Raw genomic sequence first — 18,866 nt, 5'->3', positions numbered from 1 at the left:
AACCTCATGGCAGAGTCAAATCTAGGTGTGGTAAGTTTAGGTTCCAGGCTCCCCACCACTTCCCCCTGCTGGGGATGCAGCCCAGGGCCTCCTGGGTGCTAGGCCTGTGCTCTACTACAGAGCTGCACCCCGGTGCACAAGCTCTTCCTGAATGCTATAGCTCCCAGCTCCCAGAACACAATTCAAGTCCAAGGATTCAGTGCTGAGTGCTTTTGGCCAGCACTTGAATTCCACGCGCTTCACAGCCACACAGGCTTGGAACCTGGGCTCGCTTGAGCATGGACTGGGGTTGGATGCCAGCGTTGCAGCAGAACAGCTTGGCTGCGATGCTGCCTGGGAATTTGCACCTAACCCTCCTCATCTGTGGATAGTTCCCTCTTTATGGCTTGGGGACAGCCTCAGAGACCAGGGCCCCACACCCGTGCCACCTTTGGACACCAGTGTTCTTTGGGCCCCGGGGAAGGAGAAATGGGCTGGAGTCTGGCTCTGCATGGCCACGTACTGCCTAGGATGCCTGAGCTGTCTCTCCCGCCCCTAGCCTGGCTCCCACCATGAGCGCGGAGCTCAACGTGCCCGTGGACCCCTCCACCCCCGCCTGCCCTGAGCCTGGCCATAAGGGCATGGATTACCGGGACTGGGTCCGCCGCAGCTACCTGGAACTGGTCACCTCCAACCACCACTCGGTGCAGGCCCTGTCCTGGAGGAAGCTGTACCTGAGCAGGGCCAAGCTGAAGGCCTCCAGCCGGACCTCAGCCCTCCTTTCTGGGTTCGCCATGGTGAGTGCATCCTGGTGATGCTTCCTCTGCCCCCGGCATTGTCCTCCCAGAGCTCTTCACTGCAGGGGGGCGGGGACAACCCAGGGAAGCCCCAAGCCCCAGAGTCCTCAGAAGCCTGCTGCTGTGTTCACGTATAGCATTTGCCGGCCAAGGGGGGCTGGGGGGGAGATTAAAGAGCTTCCGTGGACAGGGTTTCTTGGGACAGGCACCCACGTCTGCCCCATCCCGGGCACCACCCAACAGTCTGGAGACTTCAGCAGGGTCTCAGATGGATTGGGTTAGCCCAGTTGGGGACGCAGACAATTGCCAAATGTGGCCTTGCCTGGGATGACACTGCAGAGCCTCTGGCCTGGCTCCCGGCCGCCACTTTCCTTCTGAGTCATCCTAGCACAGGAGTCAGTGTGGGTAAAGCCACGTCTGCTGTTGACTCCAGAGTCCCTGTCCCAGCCCTTTGGGGGAATCGCCCCGGAGGAAGCATATTGAGGCTCAGCCCCTTGCTGCTGGGTGCTGGCCTGGAAGTGATGTTTCCGTTCCCTCCTCTCCCCTCCCCTCTCCTTCTTCTCTTCTGTGCTGGACCTCCCTAGCCCTTTTATTATAGTTTACTATATTTTGAGACAAGATTTCACTAAGTCACCCAGGCCGGGCTCTGACTCACAGTCCCCCTCCCAGAGTGCTAGGATTATAGGCAAGCACCACTAGATGTAGTTCTTATATAAAAAGGATCATACTGCTATAGCCCACAGCCTTGGTTGTTAAATCGGCAGTGCAGATTAAAAAGCCGGCAGAGTGAGCCACTGTGGCCACTGGGGCCTGTGCAGTCATCAGGCGGGCTGAAGCCGCACTTGGAAAATGATGCTTCCTGGAGCAGGAGAGGCCAGACTGTGCACAGGGTGGGCAGAGCTCGCCAGCCTGGAGGGCGGTGCGTTTGTGTTTAGTTCTGTAGTCCGAACAGAGGGCTTAGTTAGATCTTTTTTTTTTTTCGTGGAATCCAGCACACCTTCTAGGCAAGTGCTTTACCACCGAGCCCAACCCCAGCCCTTTTCTTATTTATTTTGAGACAGGGTCTTCCTAAATTTCCCAGGCTAGGGGCCAGGGATATAGCTCAGCAGCACAGTGCCTGCCTGGCGAATGAGATTATGAGCTCGATGCCCTGTACCCAAAAATTAAAAAATTTCTCAGGCTGAGCTTGAACTAAAAATCTTCCTGCCTCTGCCTCCCTAATTCTTGAGATTACAGGTGGCCACTACACCAAGGTCTTTGCATTTAATTTTTTAAATACAGTTACAAAAGTATATAATCAGGTGGTACACAACTTTGGCTCCTAGTGATTTTCTTCCTGTGGCTTTTATTATGTTAAAAATAATACTTTCATACCGGGTATAGTAGTACATGCCTATAATCCTAGCACTTGGGAGGCTGAGGCAGGATTGGTGCAAGTTTGAGGCCAGCCTGGAATATATAGCGAGACCCTATCTCAAAAAAGCAAACAAAAATATTCTCAGCTGGACTTGGTGTTGCACACCTGTAATCCCAGCACTTGGGAGGCTGAGGCAGGAGGATTGCCATGAGGTTTAGGCCAGCCTGGGCTTCATAGTGAGTTTAAGGACAGTCTGGACTATGTAGCAAGACCCTGTCTCAAAAAAAAAAACAAAGCAAAACAAAAAAAAACTGATAAAGAAAAAGCAAAAGAAAAAAGAAATATGTGTGAGAAGTTTAGATGTCACTATTAAAAATTGGAAATCAGCCAGGCACAGTGGTACATGATTGTAATTCCAGCTAGTTTGGAGGCAGAAGGATTGCACATTCAAACCCAGCCTTGTAAATTTAGTAAGATTGTCTTAAAATAAAAAAATTTGTTAAAAAGAGCCTTGAGTTCAGTCCCCCGTACCACACACACAGACGCACACAGAAGAGCTTGTTTTCCATACCACAGAATTGTGGGAGTGCGTTGGATTTTTCTAGCCTGTGCTTTTTATTTTTAACTTTTGAAAAACTGAGAAGTATTATAGGACTTAATATGGTCAGATGGTGTCCTTTGTGAGGCCCCAACCGTGGAATTTACTTCCAGTCTGAAGTTGTCTTCTTGGACCCAGGCCTTCCAAATGTTCTGCTTTCCAAACTTTGGGAGAGTTCATTGTCTTTGTGGTTTTGCCTTTTGGTTTTTTGGTTTTGTTCTGTTTTTCATACTTTGGGGGATTGAGTCAGGGGCACTCTACCACTGAGCCACATCCCCAGCCCGTTGTATTTTATATTTTGAGACTGGGTCTCACTAAATTGCCCACGCTGACCTTGAACGTGGCAGTCCTCCTGCCTTGGAATCCTTGTGTTTCATCCAACAAAAAGCTCAGCTAAGGTGAAGGCTTCAAAACCACACATAGAGATTTGCAGACAAGCCTTGGGAATAAAGTCATCCAACAGGGAGTGAGAGTTCTGGAGAAGAGGAAGCCTTCTGAGACTTTACGGCAGCCTTCAGGGCAGCAGGCACTGAGAGGCAGGGGTGGAGACCCAGGTCCCCCGAGAGTCCCAGGAGGGCTGTGTGTCCTCCGTGTGGCGTGGCAGGCACTTTCTAGTGGGAATTCAGTTCCGCCCCAAGCTCTATCTCTGGTCCAGCAAGGGTGACCTTAAACTTTTAGGAAATACATTTCAGAAGTCCCCTCTCGGGGAGGCAGCCACAGACTAATGTGTTCTGCAGAGTCAGCCAGCACATGTCCTGGGGAGGTAGGGAGCAAAGGAAATGTGCAGTGGGGAGCTGCGGGTGGTGAACCGATTAGTGTGCCTACACGATTAGTTTAGCATGCTACCAGCAAACCCGGACCTTACCCAGACCCCAAGGCAGCTGGGAGAACAAGTAACTAAAGCTGTCGCTGGCTCAGACCAAGGATGGGGAAGGATGAAAATAGGCAGTTTCAGGTCAGGCATGGTGGCGCACACCTGTAATCCTAGCACTTGGGAGGCTGAGACAGGAGGATCGTTACAAGTTCGAGACCAGCCTGGACTACAGAGTAAACTCAAGGCCAGCTTGAACTGCACAGTGAGACCCTGTCTCAAAAAGACAGACAAAAAGAGAAAAGAAAACAGGCAGTTTCCCAGGCAGAGCCTTCTGTTTTTATTAGTATTCCTTGATTAGAATTGGAAATCTGTCCCTTTGTCCAACTACAGGTGCTGGTGCCCAACCTTAAACTCATTTCTTCATGTTTATCCGCCCCTAACATGGAGACCAGTGAGCCACAGCCACCCCATAAAATCCCTGCGTAAATACGTAAGAAATGTCCTTCTGGCCTCTCTTCTCTGGAGGCGGAACAAATTGCTTTTGTGAGCCCGCTCTCCTGTCTTCTAACTATCTTTGTTTCCTAGTTTGGAGGCCTCCAGTTTGCAATATCCTTTGGTTGGGCCTTATCCTTTGTGGGTAGCAAGAACCTACCCAAGCCACTGGGGTGCTGAAGAAAGGCCACGCCCTCTCACTACTTTGGGGGAATACTTTTCACAAAAGCCCCGGCCATCGTCACTGCTGTGCTGTGTTCAGCTCTGGCCCACTAGAGTATCTTCCCTACCAAAAAGTTCCATCGCCAGCCAAGGCGAAGTGAAGGGATGAGGGTCTCACTCAAGGTGTGGCAACTGCTAAACAAAGTTGTGAAATCTTACACACTTTGTGTTTTTTGAGACAGGGTTTCTTTCTCTAGTCCAGGCTAGCCTAGAACTCACTATGCAACTCAAACCGGGCTGGAACTTTCATTTATCCTGCCTCAGCCTCCCAATTGCTGGAATTATAGGGAAGCACCACCACACCCAGCTTTCTTGTAGATTTTTTGGTAATGGATGGTCAGCTCTTGGAGGCAAATGTAACGGGTGAAAGAGAGAAAGAGAGAAGGAGAGAAAAGTAAGAGAGGTAGAGGGAGGGGAGAGAGAAGGAGAGAGAGAGGGAAAAAACCCTTTAAGAAGGGCTGCACCTGGGCATGGTGGCACAACCCTGTAACCGCAGGACTCACAAGGCTGAGGCGGGAGGATTGCTGCCAAGTACAAGGCCAGCCTGGGCTACACAGTGAATTCAAGGCTAGCCTGGGCTACAGACCAAGACCATATGTGAAAAAAAAAATCAAAACAAAATTGCCGAGTAACACAGAGGCTGCCCTCCCTGTGTGCACTTCCAACTCCCCCCAGGAAAACCCTATGGCGGCAGGGTGCCTGGCCCCCTTTCCATGGCTCCCTCTGCTGGACTTTAGAGGCTGGCCACCCCTGCTCCCTGGGTCTCGGCTAGAGGACACACCTGCAGGAGGGCTCTGAGTGTGGGCCAGCCTGCAGCTCTGCACCCCTCCCCGTCCCTCCGGGATGCTCCTGGCCCTGGTGGGCTGCAGCTCTGCCCACCGGGCCCCACCCCGCCCTCTGCACCGCAGGTGGCCATGGTGGAGGTGCAGCTGGAGACGCAGTACCAGTACCCACGGCCGCTGCTCATCGCCTTCAGTGCCTGCACCACAGTGCTGGTGGCCGTGCACCTGTTCGCCCTCCTCATCAGCACCTGCATCCTGCCCAATGTGGAGGCCGTGAGCAACATCCACAACCTCAACTCCATCAGCGAATCTCCGCATGAGCGCATGCACCCCTACATTGAGCTGGCCTGGGGCTTCTCCACTGTGCTTGGCATCCTGCTCTTCCTGGCTGAGGTGGTACTGCTCTGCTGGATCAAGTTCCTCCCTGTAGATGCCAGGCACCAACCCGGCCCTGCGCCCAGCAGCCACACGGGTTGGCAGGCTGCCCTGGTGTCCACCATCATCATGGTGCCTGTGGGCCTCATCTTCGTGGTCTTCACCATCCACTTCTACCGCTCGCTGGTGCGCCACAAGACGGAGCGCCACAACCGTGAGATTGAGGAGCTACATAAGCTCAAGGTGCAGCTGGATGGACAGGAGCGCAGCCTGCAGGTAGTATGAGGGCCTGGGCGCCGTCCAGGAAGGCAGATGGCATGGCAGGCTGCTTAGACACTGCCAGACGGTTCAAGGCCAAAGTTTCCTCCTGTCATAGTGCCATAATAACCTGGATGCTGGTCCCCGGGACCATGGAGCTTCAGTGATTGGGGGTTCTGTGGCCAAGAGCCACCTCCTGGCCCTGGCACTTCCTGGGTTGGGGGCAAGCCCAAGAGGCCCTGTCCCAGGAAGGGCTCCAGGCAGCACCAGTGTTCAAGGGGGATCTGAGAGTGCCGGCCCCTGTGGCCTGGAACCAGGGCTGTGAGTTCAAGGTTTTGCAGCCAGCATGCAGAACTGGGCTTCGTGGCGGCCTGCTGGGTCACAAGCCCATGTGACTAGCAGGGCTGCCGGTGTGGTTGGTGCTTTCCTCCCATCCCTAGAGGGAGCTGGGCCACCTGGCTTGTGGAAGGAAGGCAGGAGCCTGGGGCACAGTGAGCTGGAGAGCGTGGTGGGTGCTGTGGTGTACATTGGAGCTGTCAGGTCCTGGGGGAGGTTTCCTGGGAGGGAGCCTGGCCAAGGCTGAGGCGGCTTAGTTGAAGGGTGCTTGGAAGCACACTAGGCTCAGATCCACCTCTGCAGCCAGCCTGGAGGCCGGGCCACACTGCCTCACCAAGCCACCAGGTGGGGAAGTGACCACAGTCCAAGGTGTCCTCTTCTGAGCCTAAGTCTCCACCCCACCGGGCTACGTGAACAGCAGGACAGGACAGCAGCACGGACACCAGGCCCAGCCCAGCTCCCTGCTGCCTGTGGTCCCTGGTGTCAAGAGGGAACAGCTTCCTGTCTCAACATAGCTAGTGACCAGGCCCACAGGTAGTGGGGCCAGGGGCCAGTGTGGGAAAATGCTCATCGTGACACGGAGCACCACAGGGTCCCCCACCCACGTTTACACAGCCGTGCAGCAGGGCTCTGGCGCTGTCACTCAGCATCTGGCAGACCTGAGGCTCTGTGGGAGTGTGCTGCTTCAAGACCGTGTTTACCCCATTTTCCAGACGTCACCTGGAGGGATGCCTTGTCTTTCGTTCTGTATATAAAGTCACGTCAGTTCTTTGTGCTCTACTTACCTCTCCAACAGCTTACTGTGTCTGCAGTGTCTGGATTGAGTGCTGGGGGACACTGGGTGGCCTCACTGAGTTCTCTAGGAATGTGACATGCCCTGAGGACATGGTCTTAGTTACTTTTGTTGCTGAGACAAAATACGCAACGCCCAAATTAAAAAAGAAATGGTTTATCTAGCTCAGTTTGTGTAGGTTTCAGTCCATATTCGGCTGGCTCCAAGGCAGAGTGGCACATGACAGAGGGCAACAGTTCATGGCAGAGGAAGACAGCAAAAGTAACAAGAGCAAAACGGGAGGAGCAGCGGAGAGGAAGGCTCTTTCCCTCCCTTACATTATATGCAAACTACCCACCTCAGGGTAGGTGTAGCACTCACACCCATCATCTCAGCATTGGACAGACCATGGATCAATCAAAAACTCTAGAAGCCCGCCCCATGACTGCAAGAGGCTTTTGGGGGACATCCAGACACAAACCATAACAGACACAAACCTTAGCACACGCTCTGAGATGCTGTGGGAACCTCCCGTGAGTTGTGTCATCTACCAGGGGCCTGGACATCCAATCCCCTGAGGTCCGAGGCCTTGGTGTTCTGGGCACGCTCCAGAAGACAGAGACCCACTGCCTTCTGGAATGCGCCCGCTTTCTTGGAGCTCTATCGAAGGCTTGCCTGCTTTAATGTGTGTGCTTTGGTAAAGCATGTCACTGTCACTGTAGGATGGCTGTTTGTGTCCTGGCTGGGGCAGGACAGGCGGGCCCTTCTAAATGAACGGCTCCACGGCTGGGAGGGACAGGCAGCTCCTCCTGCATCCCTAGCTTTTTGAAAAAAGCCACAGTGGACCCCTTCCTGCCGCCCACTTCCCAAGGCCATCTGGTGCTCCTGCCCACGGTGCCCAGTTCCACAGACTGTGTGCCAAGCTCACCCATCCCAGCACAGCCAGGATTACACCTGGTCCATAAGCAGTGTCCCGCCCGGCAGGGTCAGCACCGGAGAGCGGGTGCCTGGTGATGGAGCCACAGCAGCGGGCAGAGCCATCACTGACAGGGACGCCCCTGTGATCTCACGTTCCCAGATCCAGCCTTGCATGTTCTGAGGCGTGGGGCAGTTAGTCCGCAGAAGCAGAGGTGACTGTGCTCATAGGAAGCCTCCGGCCACCCCCATTTGGAAGGCAGACTTCCCTTGGGAGCCGCACAGACAACTCAGCGGGTCAGCCTGGGGGAGGTGAAAGCAGAGTGGACGCTTAACCTGATTTTGCAACGTGAGGCGGCGTCCTCGTTTTGTTTCTGCAGCCCGGGTGTGGACCGGGAGCAGCAGATGCGCCTGGCATTACTGTACAGCGCGTGGCCCCCACGCGCACCTGACCCCTCGACTCAAAACTCAGGTGTCTCCTTTTTAGAAACCATGTGATTAGCATCTTCCAGGAAGGTCTGTTGAGGACAAACTTCCAGCTGGGTGGATCAGGGCTGACCTATAGGGGGCGCCTGTCTGTGCTATGGATCCTGAATGCATGACGGTGCAGGTGGTAACCCCTGACATGTGTGTGGATTTTTAACAGTTGCCCTGGATTGAACTGAATAAACCAGTAAAGCTCTTCCAAGCTATCTGTGCTCTTGGTGGGACTCGTGGGGCCTTTGCATCCGGCTACATCCCCAAAACTGTTTTTTATTGATACAGGGTCTCACAAAGTTGTCCAAGCAGGATTTGAACTTGCAATCTCCCTGCTTCAGCCTCCCTCGGTGTTAGGAGTACAGACATGCACCACTGTGCCCGGCTCAAGAACAGTGCATCTTGGGTTAATGTCTCCCATGTGGCTGTCGGGGACAGCAGGTCTTGCCAGCTTCACGGACACTCAGCTGTGGGGGCCACCAACCTGACTGTCACTTAGAGGCACATTCCCTGCAGGGTGTTCTGCAGAGCTGCAGGCTGGGCCAGTGTGGAGCGTCTGGCAAGCACAGGTTTCTTTGCTGCTTGGCTTCCTGGATCCTGCCACCCCACTGGTGCGTGTCCCAGGCTCTGCCCAGGGGCGGCTCAAAGGCCCAGCCTGTTGGGGAGAGGCTCCCCCAGGCCCCTGGGCTGCTCAGATGCAGCGGAGCTCAGCCAGCTGGCATCCCAGTGCCCAGTGAGAGACCCAAATGAGGACCACCCTCCATCCTCATGCTCCAGGACAGGGACACAGGCAGCAGTCAGGGCGGCCCAGGAGCCTATGCCCATCTGCCAGCTGCCTCTCACAGGGTCTTTTTTTTTGGTGTGATAGAGTTTTGATCCATAGCAGAGTCCTGCCTCAGCTTCCTGCGTGCTGGGGTTACAGCCATATGCTGCCACACCCCGCCGGCGCTCTCACGGGGCCTTCGCAGGACTCAGCTTGGCCAGTGGCTGGGAAGCTGCTTTGCAGATGGTGCCTGAGAGCTCTTAGCAGTTTTTAGGAATGACTTAAAGAGCACGCTGATCAGGACCCTTTCCTGGGGGCTGACACAGCCCTATTCCCCTCAGGGACTTAGGCAGGTGGCACTGAGCTGAGTGTCTTTTGTATCATAAGCCCCAGGAAAGAGGACCAAGCACCCTTGCCCCCACCCCCATCTGATGGGAGTGCCTAGGGCAGCCAGCTTTTCCAGTAAGCACCCGCCACACCAGGAATGCCACCGAAGAAACAACCCCAAAGCATCCTAGGAGGGGAAAAGGCTTTCTTCCTACTTTCACACCATTGGGCGGGGGGGGGAAGAACCAGGATGTCCGTCGTCCCTGCCCACCACATCCCCCACCGTAAGGTAGAGCGTGACCAGGCTGAGCCGACTCAGGAGCTGCCACCATCTGAAGCCTGAACTTCAAATCTGCCACCAGTCCCACTCTCCAGCCCTGCACCCTCCCCAGGCCCACACGGGCCCCAGCTCCTGGGCCTGACTGGCGGGTGTCTGGAGACCTTGAGGTGGGTAAAGGCAAACATCATTTCACACATGTACCAGCATTTTGAAAGTTCAATTCCCACTCCTTCTAAACTGACAGATTAGCCGGGCGTGGTGGCGCACGCCTGTAATCCCAGCACTCGGGAGGCTGAGGCAGGAGGATCGTTGGGAGTTCAAAACCAGCCTGTGCTACAAAGTGAGCTCAAAGCCAGCCTGAACTGCATAGCGAGACCCTGCCTCAAAAAGACAAAAAAAATAAAATAAAATAAACTGACAGATTAACCCAAACAGTAGCCACAGTGCAGGTCCGAGGGGTGGGATCCTGTGCAGGGTCCCGCCCAAACCAGCTCTGGACATGGCTCACGCTACCATGGCATCAGGGTCAGATGGCTTCTACCAAAACCTAACAAGAGGAAGAGAGCTGGCTCTGGCACCTCTAGCCAGGCTGGCACAGGCCTGTCCCCAGGGAGGTAGCTCACACGGGTCTCCCTTGGAAAGAGCATGAGATCTGCAGGAGCTCACGTCCTAGGTCCTGTTGCCTCCCCCCAGGCTGGAACTCGGCTGACAGCTCCCGGAAGGTGGCACAGACGCGCCGGGCTGTGATGTGCCTGCGGTGGATGGCGTGTGTCCACTGGTGCCGCGCCGCCCCGGTCAGCACCAGCAGGGAGCAGCGGGGAACGGGGATGGCCACCTCCACATCCTGGCACAAGACGGACCGGGTGGGAGTGACCTCGCTGTCCACACTGTCCTTGGGGCCGGTGGGAGGGGCCAAGCGGAGTCGCAGGGAGCCGGGTGCCTCCCGGGACATGGACATCACGGTGGGGGACAGGAGGTTGAGGCTCACCAGCCGCTCGCCCCACAGCCAGGCGTCATCCAGGTGAGGGTCGATGGCAGAGCCGCGCTCGGGGCTGTAGTCCAGGTTACACTGCTCCACGGGCTGGAAGCCCTCCAGGCTGGGGTAGAGGCCCATCCTCCGCACCACCTCCCGGCTGAAGCTGGGCAGGCCCTGGAAGCCTGCCACCTTCAGCTTCTGCTTCCGGAAGTTGACTCTGGGGCCGTAGTCCTGTGGTGACAACAGAAAGGGAGTGGTTTAGCCAGCGACACTCAGTCAGAAGGATGAAGGTATGCGCGAGCCCCTGACCTCACAGATGGGAGGTTCTGGAAGGAAGCAGGCCCCGGAGAGCTGGAAATGAACGGCAAACAGCACTGGCAGCAAATGCTGAGGAAAAGATGAAGCAGGGAAGGAGAAGGTGGTGGAGCTCGGGTGTCCTGCCCCGCACCCCAGCAGGCAGCGCTGGAGACAGAGGGTCTGCGCTCTGGTACAATCCCAAGGAGCAGGACCCGGGGAGGGTGATCAGCACGGAGGGAAGACTGTGCCCAGGCAGCAGCATCAAGCAGGTCAGCGCCGAGGTCGGCCGAGGCTCAGAACCACAGGAAGGGGAGCCCGCGACCTGCAGCTCCTCACCTGCACGTGCCCCGTGTGTACATGAAACCCCGTACACGGACGTTCCCGGCTGCGTTGTTCACAACAGCCCAAAAGCACAAACAAGCCCGGTGTAGTGATACACATCACTTGTAATCCCAGCACTTTGGAAGGCTGAGGCAGAAGGATCAAACGTTCAAGCCCAGCCTGGGCAAGTTGAAGGGTGGGGATATAGCTCAGTGTGAAGGCCCTGGGCTCAGTCCCCAGTACTGGGAAGAGAAAAGGTAACCTGATCTGACAGGGGTTACCCAGGATATAAGAGGGGCCAGGGCTGCTGCAGAAGCCCTGGCGGGGTCCCCAAGGAGCCCGGTGGCGTAGGTCTCTGTGGCAGCAGCTGTGAGGGTGACATGCGCACCGTCAGGGCACGTTCTGCAGGAAGAGCTGGCAGGAAATAGCAATGGCAGCTCGGAGGTTCAACACGAGCCACAGGGACACAGCTGGAAAGACCCCTGGTTTCTGGCCCAGGAAGAGAGGAAACGCACCGGAGACCCGGCGCCAGGCTGGGCTGCGGGGCTCGGGGTGGCTGCAGGTTTGGGGCAGGTTAATGAAGAGGGGAGGGGAGGACAGAGATGGGGCATGAGACTGATCTCGCAGGAGGCGAGGTGCCAGGCAGCATCTGCTCAGGAGGTGGACAACAGCACACGGGGCAGAGCGGACGAGGGGCTGTCCTCACAGCACCACACTAGGACAAAAGGCGCAGCAAGCAGGTGGCGGGGGAGGCCTCGTGAGGCAGAGTGGGAGGAACCTTCCAGCTGGCTGGATATCACTGCGGCTGTGACACAAAACCACGAGGACGCCAGGGAGAGGTAAGGGATGGCAGGGACTAGCCACACGGGGTTGGAGGAGCAGAAGTGAGGTCCCGGGTCCTGTGGGGGCTGGGACGAGGAGAGGAGCGAGCAAACAGCAGCAGACAAAGGGATGAGCAGGAACGTGCAGATGGATAAAGGACCTGACGGGGAGAGAATGGAGAAGGGTGGTGCGTGGCAGCCTCCGGCAGCCTTGGAAGACAGGATCTCGCCTAGAACCCGTCCACCACTGAGCCCCCTGCGGTAGCTGTGCCCTGTGAGGCGCACACTGGACACAGCCCTCAACGACCTAGCCACCTGTGCCCCATCGGGCCCTCAGGGGTGGCTGCAGAGGAGGTAACTAAGGGCCTGCGGCATCATGGCCCCTACCATACCTGCTTCCTCCGGCCAGACTGAGACAGCTTCCAAGGGTCACGGTCCATCAAGCGCACCATCTCGGCCTCTTCCTCCCGGGTCACAAAATCCGCTATGAGTGTCACCCCCGGAAAGGGGAAGGCCCAGCCTGCAAAGTCGGAACCCTCGGCCCCTACGGCCCAGCCTGTGTCCACACAGTAAAGGAAGCGGTGTGTTTTCTGCAAAACAGAGACAGGTCCTGGCACAGCGTCTCGGAGGAGGTTTCAGGGGCTCCTCCAGCCCCAGCAGCCACTTGGGAAGGCGGCTGTTGTCTGGGGGCCAAGGGGCTGCCCGGGGGAGGCCCACAGCCCTCCAAAGCCGCTGTGAATTCTCGCTCCGCTCTCTTCACTCCTCAGCCCTGCTGTCCCTCTCCACTTCACAGCAGAGGCTCAGCAAAGCTGAGGAACTAGCTCTGTCACCACGGGCGTCGTCCGTCCCCCAGCCTCGGGAGGATGAGAGGACAGGACCTGTGTGAGCACATCCAGGCCTGGGGTCTGAGAAGCATGCTGAGCCAACCCTACAGCGGGGCCCAGGCCGGGCCACAGGGGAAGGCAGCGCGGGGCAGGAGCCATAGGGGACAAGTCCTCCCAGCCGCAGCCCTGCCCTCTTGAGCCTGGGGCGCACGCTGGAAGTTCCCCTCTCAACAGGGCAGCCTTGCCAGCTGCACAGGGCCTGGCCAGGGGCCTGGCCACTCTGCCTAGCCCAGGCTCTTCTAAGAGACCCTGTGCCCCTGAGGGCTGGGGTGGATGGGCCATGGCAGTCAGAGCCCAACGGACCCTGCCGCTGCCTCCTTTTCACTTTGTACTTACACTGCCACCCCCATGCCACCAACGTCCTGCACTCCTAACTCTGTCCCAACACTGCCTCCAGGAGGACCCACACTGCTCCACTGCCCTGCCCTCCCCAGATCTTGCACCCACCATCTCCTGGGGTCCTTGCACCCCAGTTTCCCAGGCCAGAGCCTGTCACCTGAGAGGGCCAGGAGGGGGCTTTCCACATGCCCTGGCTTCCCCAAGCCATGGTGCGCTTCTCTGGGCCCTGTACCCAGATGTGGGGTTTAGATAGGATCCTGCCCCTACTGTCCACACCCAACCCTGAAAAGCGGCCTACTTGGGCCCAGGGCTGCGAAAGCCCCATCCGGAAGTCTGGAGGCTCATGCAAGAGCCTGCCCCCTGCTCTCTGCCCCCAGTCGCTGCTCTGCTCTGAGCCGGGCCCTCACCTCCTGAACACCCTGCCCATGCCCACTGCTGTCCCAGTGGGAAGGCAGCTCCCTCCTCTGCTTCACAGCCCAGCAGCCAGCTCTCACCGCCCACACCCGGGCTCCCCTCACCCCTCCATGTGTCTCTGCTCTGCCACCACCTCTGAGGCCCAACAGTACTCTCTGGTCTCCTCCACCCCAGGGAAGTCACAAAACCATTTCCCCGCTCACCTCCTCCCCAGCCAGCCCCTCCCAAATGCTATTGTAGAGGCTATTTTAAATGTAATGAAAATTTTAATCCTATATTTCTTTCTCTCTTTTTTTTTCGTCTTTTTGAGACAGGGTCTCACTATGCAGGTCAGGCTGGCCTTGAGCCCACTTTGGATCTCAGGCTGGTCTCGAACTCGCAACGATCCTCCTGCCTCTGCCTCCCGAGGGCTGGGATTACAGGCGTGCGCCACCACACCCGGCTACTAGTATATTTCTAACACTGTTCAGGGATGAGACTGGGAAGCACAGTTGGTTCTCATAATTAGCTACAAAACTTCAGGAGTCCTGATGTTACCAGAGCCAGCTACAAGATAAGTGCAACTTAGCCAGACAGTGGTGTTTTGCTTACTTTCTTTTTTATTATTATTATTATTTTAAAGAGTAAAAGAAGGATAACATAGCAATAGGGAGGCTTACCGAATTACAGACAAAGTGGTAGGAAATTATCAATGGTTGTTGTTTTACATATTGTTATCTACAAGATAGTTTCTCAGGAAAACAAATAGACAAATAATAGTGAGTTACAGACAAAAGTAGTAGGTTATTATCTTTTTTTTTTTTTTTTTTAGTAGGTTATTATCAATGGTTGTTGTACTATACTTTGGTATCTTCAAAGTGGTTTCTAAGGAAAATAAATAGAGCTATACATGAGTGACCAATTGACTATTCATTGACTACTCTCAATGGCTGTTGTAGGAAACACATATTAATAAACATACATCCATTTATGAAATAGCATAGGAATAATTCAAACATTACAGAGTTATGGACAGATTAGTAGGAAAATATCAATGGCTGCTGTAATACATGGTGGTATCTTGAAAGTGGTTTCTCAGGAAGACAGAGATACGCAAGAAAGATCTAACAAGTAGTTACAGCCTGATGGTTGTGAAAAATAGTGGATTACCTCCTCACCAGTGACTCCTTTCACTGAGGTGTGACGGCTGGAAGGAAGGCCAGGATTGAAAAGAAGGACCAAGAGACTTGCACCTGTGTCTAGCAACAGGCTGTTTTCTTTTTCCTCTATAGTCATGATTACCTGGGGCTCCTCCATGGAGATGACAGTCTGGCCAGAGGGAGAAGGCAGAGTATGCCCCGGGTCCTCTCATTCCTGTTGGACTAACTGGTAGGATGGGTCTGAGCTCGGGGGCTTCCACTTCAGAGGGCAGACTGATCTCCAGTGGTCACCTTTGTGTTCAGGCATGGCCCAGGGGGCTTCTTAAGGCAATTCCTCTTGAGGTGGCCTTGCTTTTAACAGTGGTAGCAGATGAATGCAGTAGTCAAGTTCTTCTTGGGGCCCCGAGAATCAGACTTAGGGTCTGTTTCTCTTAGTGCTGCAGCAAAAGCAGCCGCTTTTTCTCAGTCTCTTTGTTTTCTCTCCTTGGCCTCCTCCTCATCATGGCTATAGAATACTGAGGAGGCAATTCTTACTAACATCTCAAGTGAGCCATCTGGGGCAAAAGCCATTTTTTGTAGCTTTTTCTCTCCAGCCTCCCAGTGCACTGACCCTGCAACCACTTAGTGTCCTCTCCCCAACCATGAGCATAGGCAGCAGGAATCTTGGTGCAGACCTCTGGAGCTCCACAAGCTCCTCCACCACAGCCTGTACTGTCAGGGGAAGAATGGCTTCCAGGGGGTCTCCCCAGATATTGTGCAAGGTGCTCCTGGTTTCCAGCTTTTGCTTGCTTTCCAGTCCCGGACAGTTAGCGCCTCATAGACACCTCTGCCCAATCTGACAATGACTGATTCTTCCCCCATATTACAGGACAGTAACCTTATTAGTTTGTGTAAGAGTAAATTCTGCATAGCAATTAATGACAAACACACATGTAACCAACTATAGAATGCTATGTTCTCTGCCTTTTTGTTCTTCCTTCTGAGAACCTATGTAAGTGATTAGTAACCTCAGAACGAGGCTGGTGATTTGAACCTCAGGGTTCCCCAGCCCGCTGGTGTAATAAAGCTGCCTTCCAAAGTTCCTCTGGTGCTGCTGTCTTCCGTTTGATCTGAATCCTGCATCACTGTCACTGCAGCCTCCTGGCCCCCACCTCCTTCGCTCCAGCTGCCTCCCATCTGCCTCCACCCAGTCACACTTGCCCCTGAGGCACACTGCCAGCGCTACTCTTTCTCAACAAGGTCCCTTGGCCTCGGATACACTTTCCTGGCTCTCATCAAGAAAGCTAATGAGGGCCGGGGATATAGCTCAGTGGCACAGCGCCTGCCTGGGTACCATAGCCTCCCCTGTGTGGGAGATACAGGCATATCCTGTTCTGGCCAGAGCTACCTAGCAAGGTCTGTAGAGGCCACCAGAACTCAGTCCTGGCCTCTGTGGCCTCTCTTCTTCCACTGCCATCCCCAGGCTGTGGCTGGCTGGGTCACCTCCTCCCAAAGCTCCCCCTCCAGCCTTTGACTCTTGCTCGGACACCTCCTGAGCTTTGGATCAGCCTCTCCTCCATGTCCTGGGCCCCCCACATGGGACAAGATAACTGGGGGAGTCTCCTGGACATGTCACTCTCCTGGTCCCACAGCCATCACTTGAGACGGTGCCACCTTCACAGGGCCGTGTCCTTCCACGCCCGTGGTTACTAGCACAGCTCAGACTTTCTACACTTTAAACTGTAAAATATTCATAACATAAAATTTACTAGTAACCATTTTATTTTATTTTATTCATCTTTTGGAGACAGGATCTTGCTATTAGTTCAGGCTGGCCTCGAACTGACAGCAAACTTCCTGCCTCAGCCTCCTGAGTGCTAGAATTACAGGTGTTCGCCATCATGCCTGGCTCTATTAACCATCTTAAAGTGTCCAGGTCAGTGGCATTTAGTATATTCCTATCATTGTGCAACCATCACCACCCTCTATCTCTAGAACTCTTTTCATCTTACAAAGCTAAAACCCTGTCCCTTACTGGGCATGATGGGGCACACCTGTAATCCCAGCACTTGGGAGGCTGAGGCAGGAGGATCACTGGGAGTTCAAGGCCAGCCTGGGCTACATAGTGAGACCTTGTCTCAAAAAGATTAAATAAATAAATACATACATACATAAAACCCTGTGCCCTAGCTAAGCATAGGGCCCAAGTGTAAAATCCTAGAATGCAGGCCAGCCTGGGCTACATAGCAAGACTATCTCAACAACACAAAACCCCCTGTCCCTATTAAGCATCCTCCTTTCTCCTAGCACCTGGTATCCATTCATTCTACTTTTTGTCTCTATGATTCTGACCATATTAGGAACTTTATAGAAAAGGAATTGTGCAGTATCTGTTCTTTTGTGACTGGCTTATTTCACTTGGAATCCTCAAGGTTCATGCATATTTAGCATGTTTCAAAATTTCTTTCATTTCTAAGGCTGAATAATATAGCCACTGTATGACTGTAAGCCATTTTTAGTGAAAATAGTGAACAATATCTTTTGTTTTGTTTTTTGTTTTCTGTTTTTTGTTTTTCTTTTTCTTTTGGTACCAAGAATTGAACTCACGACCTTGCACTTGCCAGGCAGGCGCTTTGCCGCTGAGCTAAATCCCCAGCCCCTGTTTTGTTTTGTTTTGTCTTTTTCAGACAGGGTCTCCCTATCAGGCTGGCCATGAACTCTCAGCAATCCTCCTGTCTCAGCCTCCTGAGTGCCGGGATTACAGGCGTGCACCATGCTCAGCATGAACAGTATCTTAAAATCTCCCTTTCATTTGTTCTGGATACAGACCAGAAAAGGGATTGCCAGATCCCATGTAAAGTCTGTGTTTAATTTGTGAGGCCTGCCACACTCTTCCACAGGACCTTGGGCACTTTCACCACAGGCAGGGAGCTTCCCCATGGGCTTCCCAGCCTCCACACCTTCGTATCTGCATTTAGGTACCCTACAACCTTTGTAAAATCCACATTGGACTTTTTTTTTTTTTTTTTTGTCTTTTTGACACAGGGTCTCCCTATGCAGTTCAGGCTGGCCTTGAGCTCACTTTGTAGCCCAGGCTGGTCTCGAACTTGCAACCAGACTCTTGCCTCAGCCTCCTGAGTGCTGGGATTACAGGCGGGCGCCACCAGCACCGGCTTCACATTTGACTTTGTAAGGCCTTTAAAACCCTCAGGAGCTCTTAGTGGCCTTCAAGACAAGTGCAGCCTGCTCAGTGGACACTGGGGCCCTCCAAGCTCAGGCCCCCTCGGCCACCCTAGCTTCATTTCCCTCACCTACAGCATCCTTCCACCTTCCAAGCAATGCACCTAGCCCAGGCCTCCACCTTAGGCCTGCCCGGACCCCTTGGCTGCACCGCCCTTAAAAACAACGTCTCTACTGTCAAGTCTGTGGAAGGACTCGAGATCTCCTTTTTCTTTTTCTTCTTTTATTTTTTTCCTTCCAGCAAAACATCCATTATGATGCCCAGGCTGGGCTCAAACTAGCGATCCTCCGAAGTCGCTGGGATCTACAGGCGTGCGCCATGCTGCCGGCTTCCAAGGTCTTTTTCATTCACTTCATTCACAGTTACTTCGGGACTTATTTATGAAATGCCTTCGGGAACCTAAGTGCTCAGCGCCCTCTACCTTTTCCGTGCAGTGGCCCTTCTTGCCAGTGAAGACCCCTAATCAGACCCGAGGGGCTAAGCAGAGGTTTGCTGACCGATTCCCCCGAAGTCCCCCCAAAGGGGGCTTTGGTCGGACTCGCCACGTCCTAGCTGCTTCTCCACTCCCGAGATCCCTCCTCACCGCCCTCACCCCGCAGCGTGCCCAGCGCCAAGGTCCGGGACTGGCTCTGACCCCGGCCGAGCATAGGGCCAAACTGGGACTCAGTTTCCCCACATGAAGAACAGTTTGTAATCGCGGTCCCTCTCCCAGTCCTTACCTGCGGGGAGAGCTGCCAGGGCGGGTCAACCTGCCGCTGCCTCTCGCAAATCAGACAGGTCCGGATACCCTTGCAGCCACACTCCTGGAAGACCTCGGAGGTCTCTGCTGTGGCCGCCTCAGCCGTCATCGCACCGTCCGGGAGGCCAGGACGCATGCGCTTGCGCGAGGCCTGCCGGGAGTTGTAGTCCAC

General features: G+C 54.6%; 2 protein-coding genes across 2 annotated transcripts in view; one reads left to right on the top strand and one right to left on the bottom strand.

Moving 5' to 3' along the window:
• The window catches only part of Orai2 (ORAI calcium release-activated calcium modulator 2), a 10,340-nt gene extending 3,550 nt beyond the window's left edge, over positions 1 to 6,790 (top strand). Inside the window, exons 2-3 of the mRNA XM_005396836.2 lie at positions 539 to 776; positions 5,168 to 6,790. Of these exons, the coding sequence (XP_005396893.1) occupies positions 539 to 776; positions 5,168 to 5,701 (772 nt within the window). The 3' untranslated portion in view covers positions 5,702 to 6,790. The remainder of the gene's footprint in view (positions 1 to 538; positions 777 to 5,167) is intronic.
• Positions 6,791 to 9,895: 3,105 nt separating this feature from the next.
• On the bottom strand, positions 9,896 to 18,834 carry Alkbh4 (alkB homolog 4, lysine demthylase). Its single transcript, XM_005396835.2, has 3 exons — positions 18,675 to 18,834; positions 12,352 to 12,549; positions 9,896 to 10,751 (listed from the first exon to the last, which is right to left on the bottom strand). Exons 1-3 carry the CDS (start codon positions 18,828 to 18,830, stop codon positions 10,164 to 10,166), a joined length of 942 nt encoding a protein of 313 aa, XP_005396892.1. The 5' UTR covers positions 18,831 to 18,834; the 3' UTR covers positions 9,896 to 10,163.
• Between the last annotated feature and the right edge of the window lie 32 nt (positions 18,835 to 18,866).

This window comes from Chinchilla lanigera, unplaced genomic scaffold, assembly GCF_000276665.1.
Source record: "Chinchilla lanigera isolate Chin_1 unplaced genomic scaffold, ChiLan1.0 scaffold00055, whole genome shotgun sequence".
NCBI lineage: Eukaryota > Metazoa > Chordata > Mammalia > Rodentia > Chinchillidae > Chinchilla > Chinchilla lanigera.
The sequence above is the reverse complement of the archived record's forward strand: the minus strand, read 5'-3'. Positions and strand labels throughout refer to the sequence as shown.

Coding starts and splice junctions, on each gene's coding strand:
- Alkbh4 (XM_005396835.2), bottom strand. CDS start 18,830: ATGCGTCCTGGCCTCCCGGACGGTGCGATGACGGCTGAGGCGGCCACA. Junction 12,550..18,674: donor CCTGGCAGCTCTCCCCGCAG/GTAAGGACTGGG, acceptor TCTGTTTTGCAG/AAAACACACCGCTTCCTTTA. Junction 10,752..12,351: donor AGTCTGGCCGGAGGAAGCAG/GTATGGTAGGGG, acceptor TTGTCACCACAG/GACTACGGCCCCAGAGTCAA.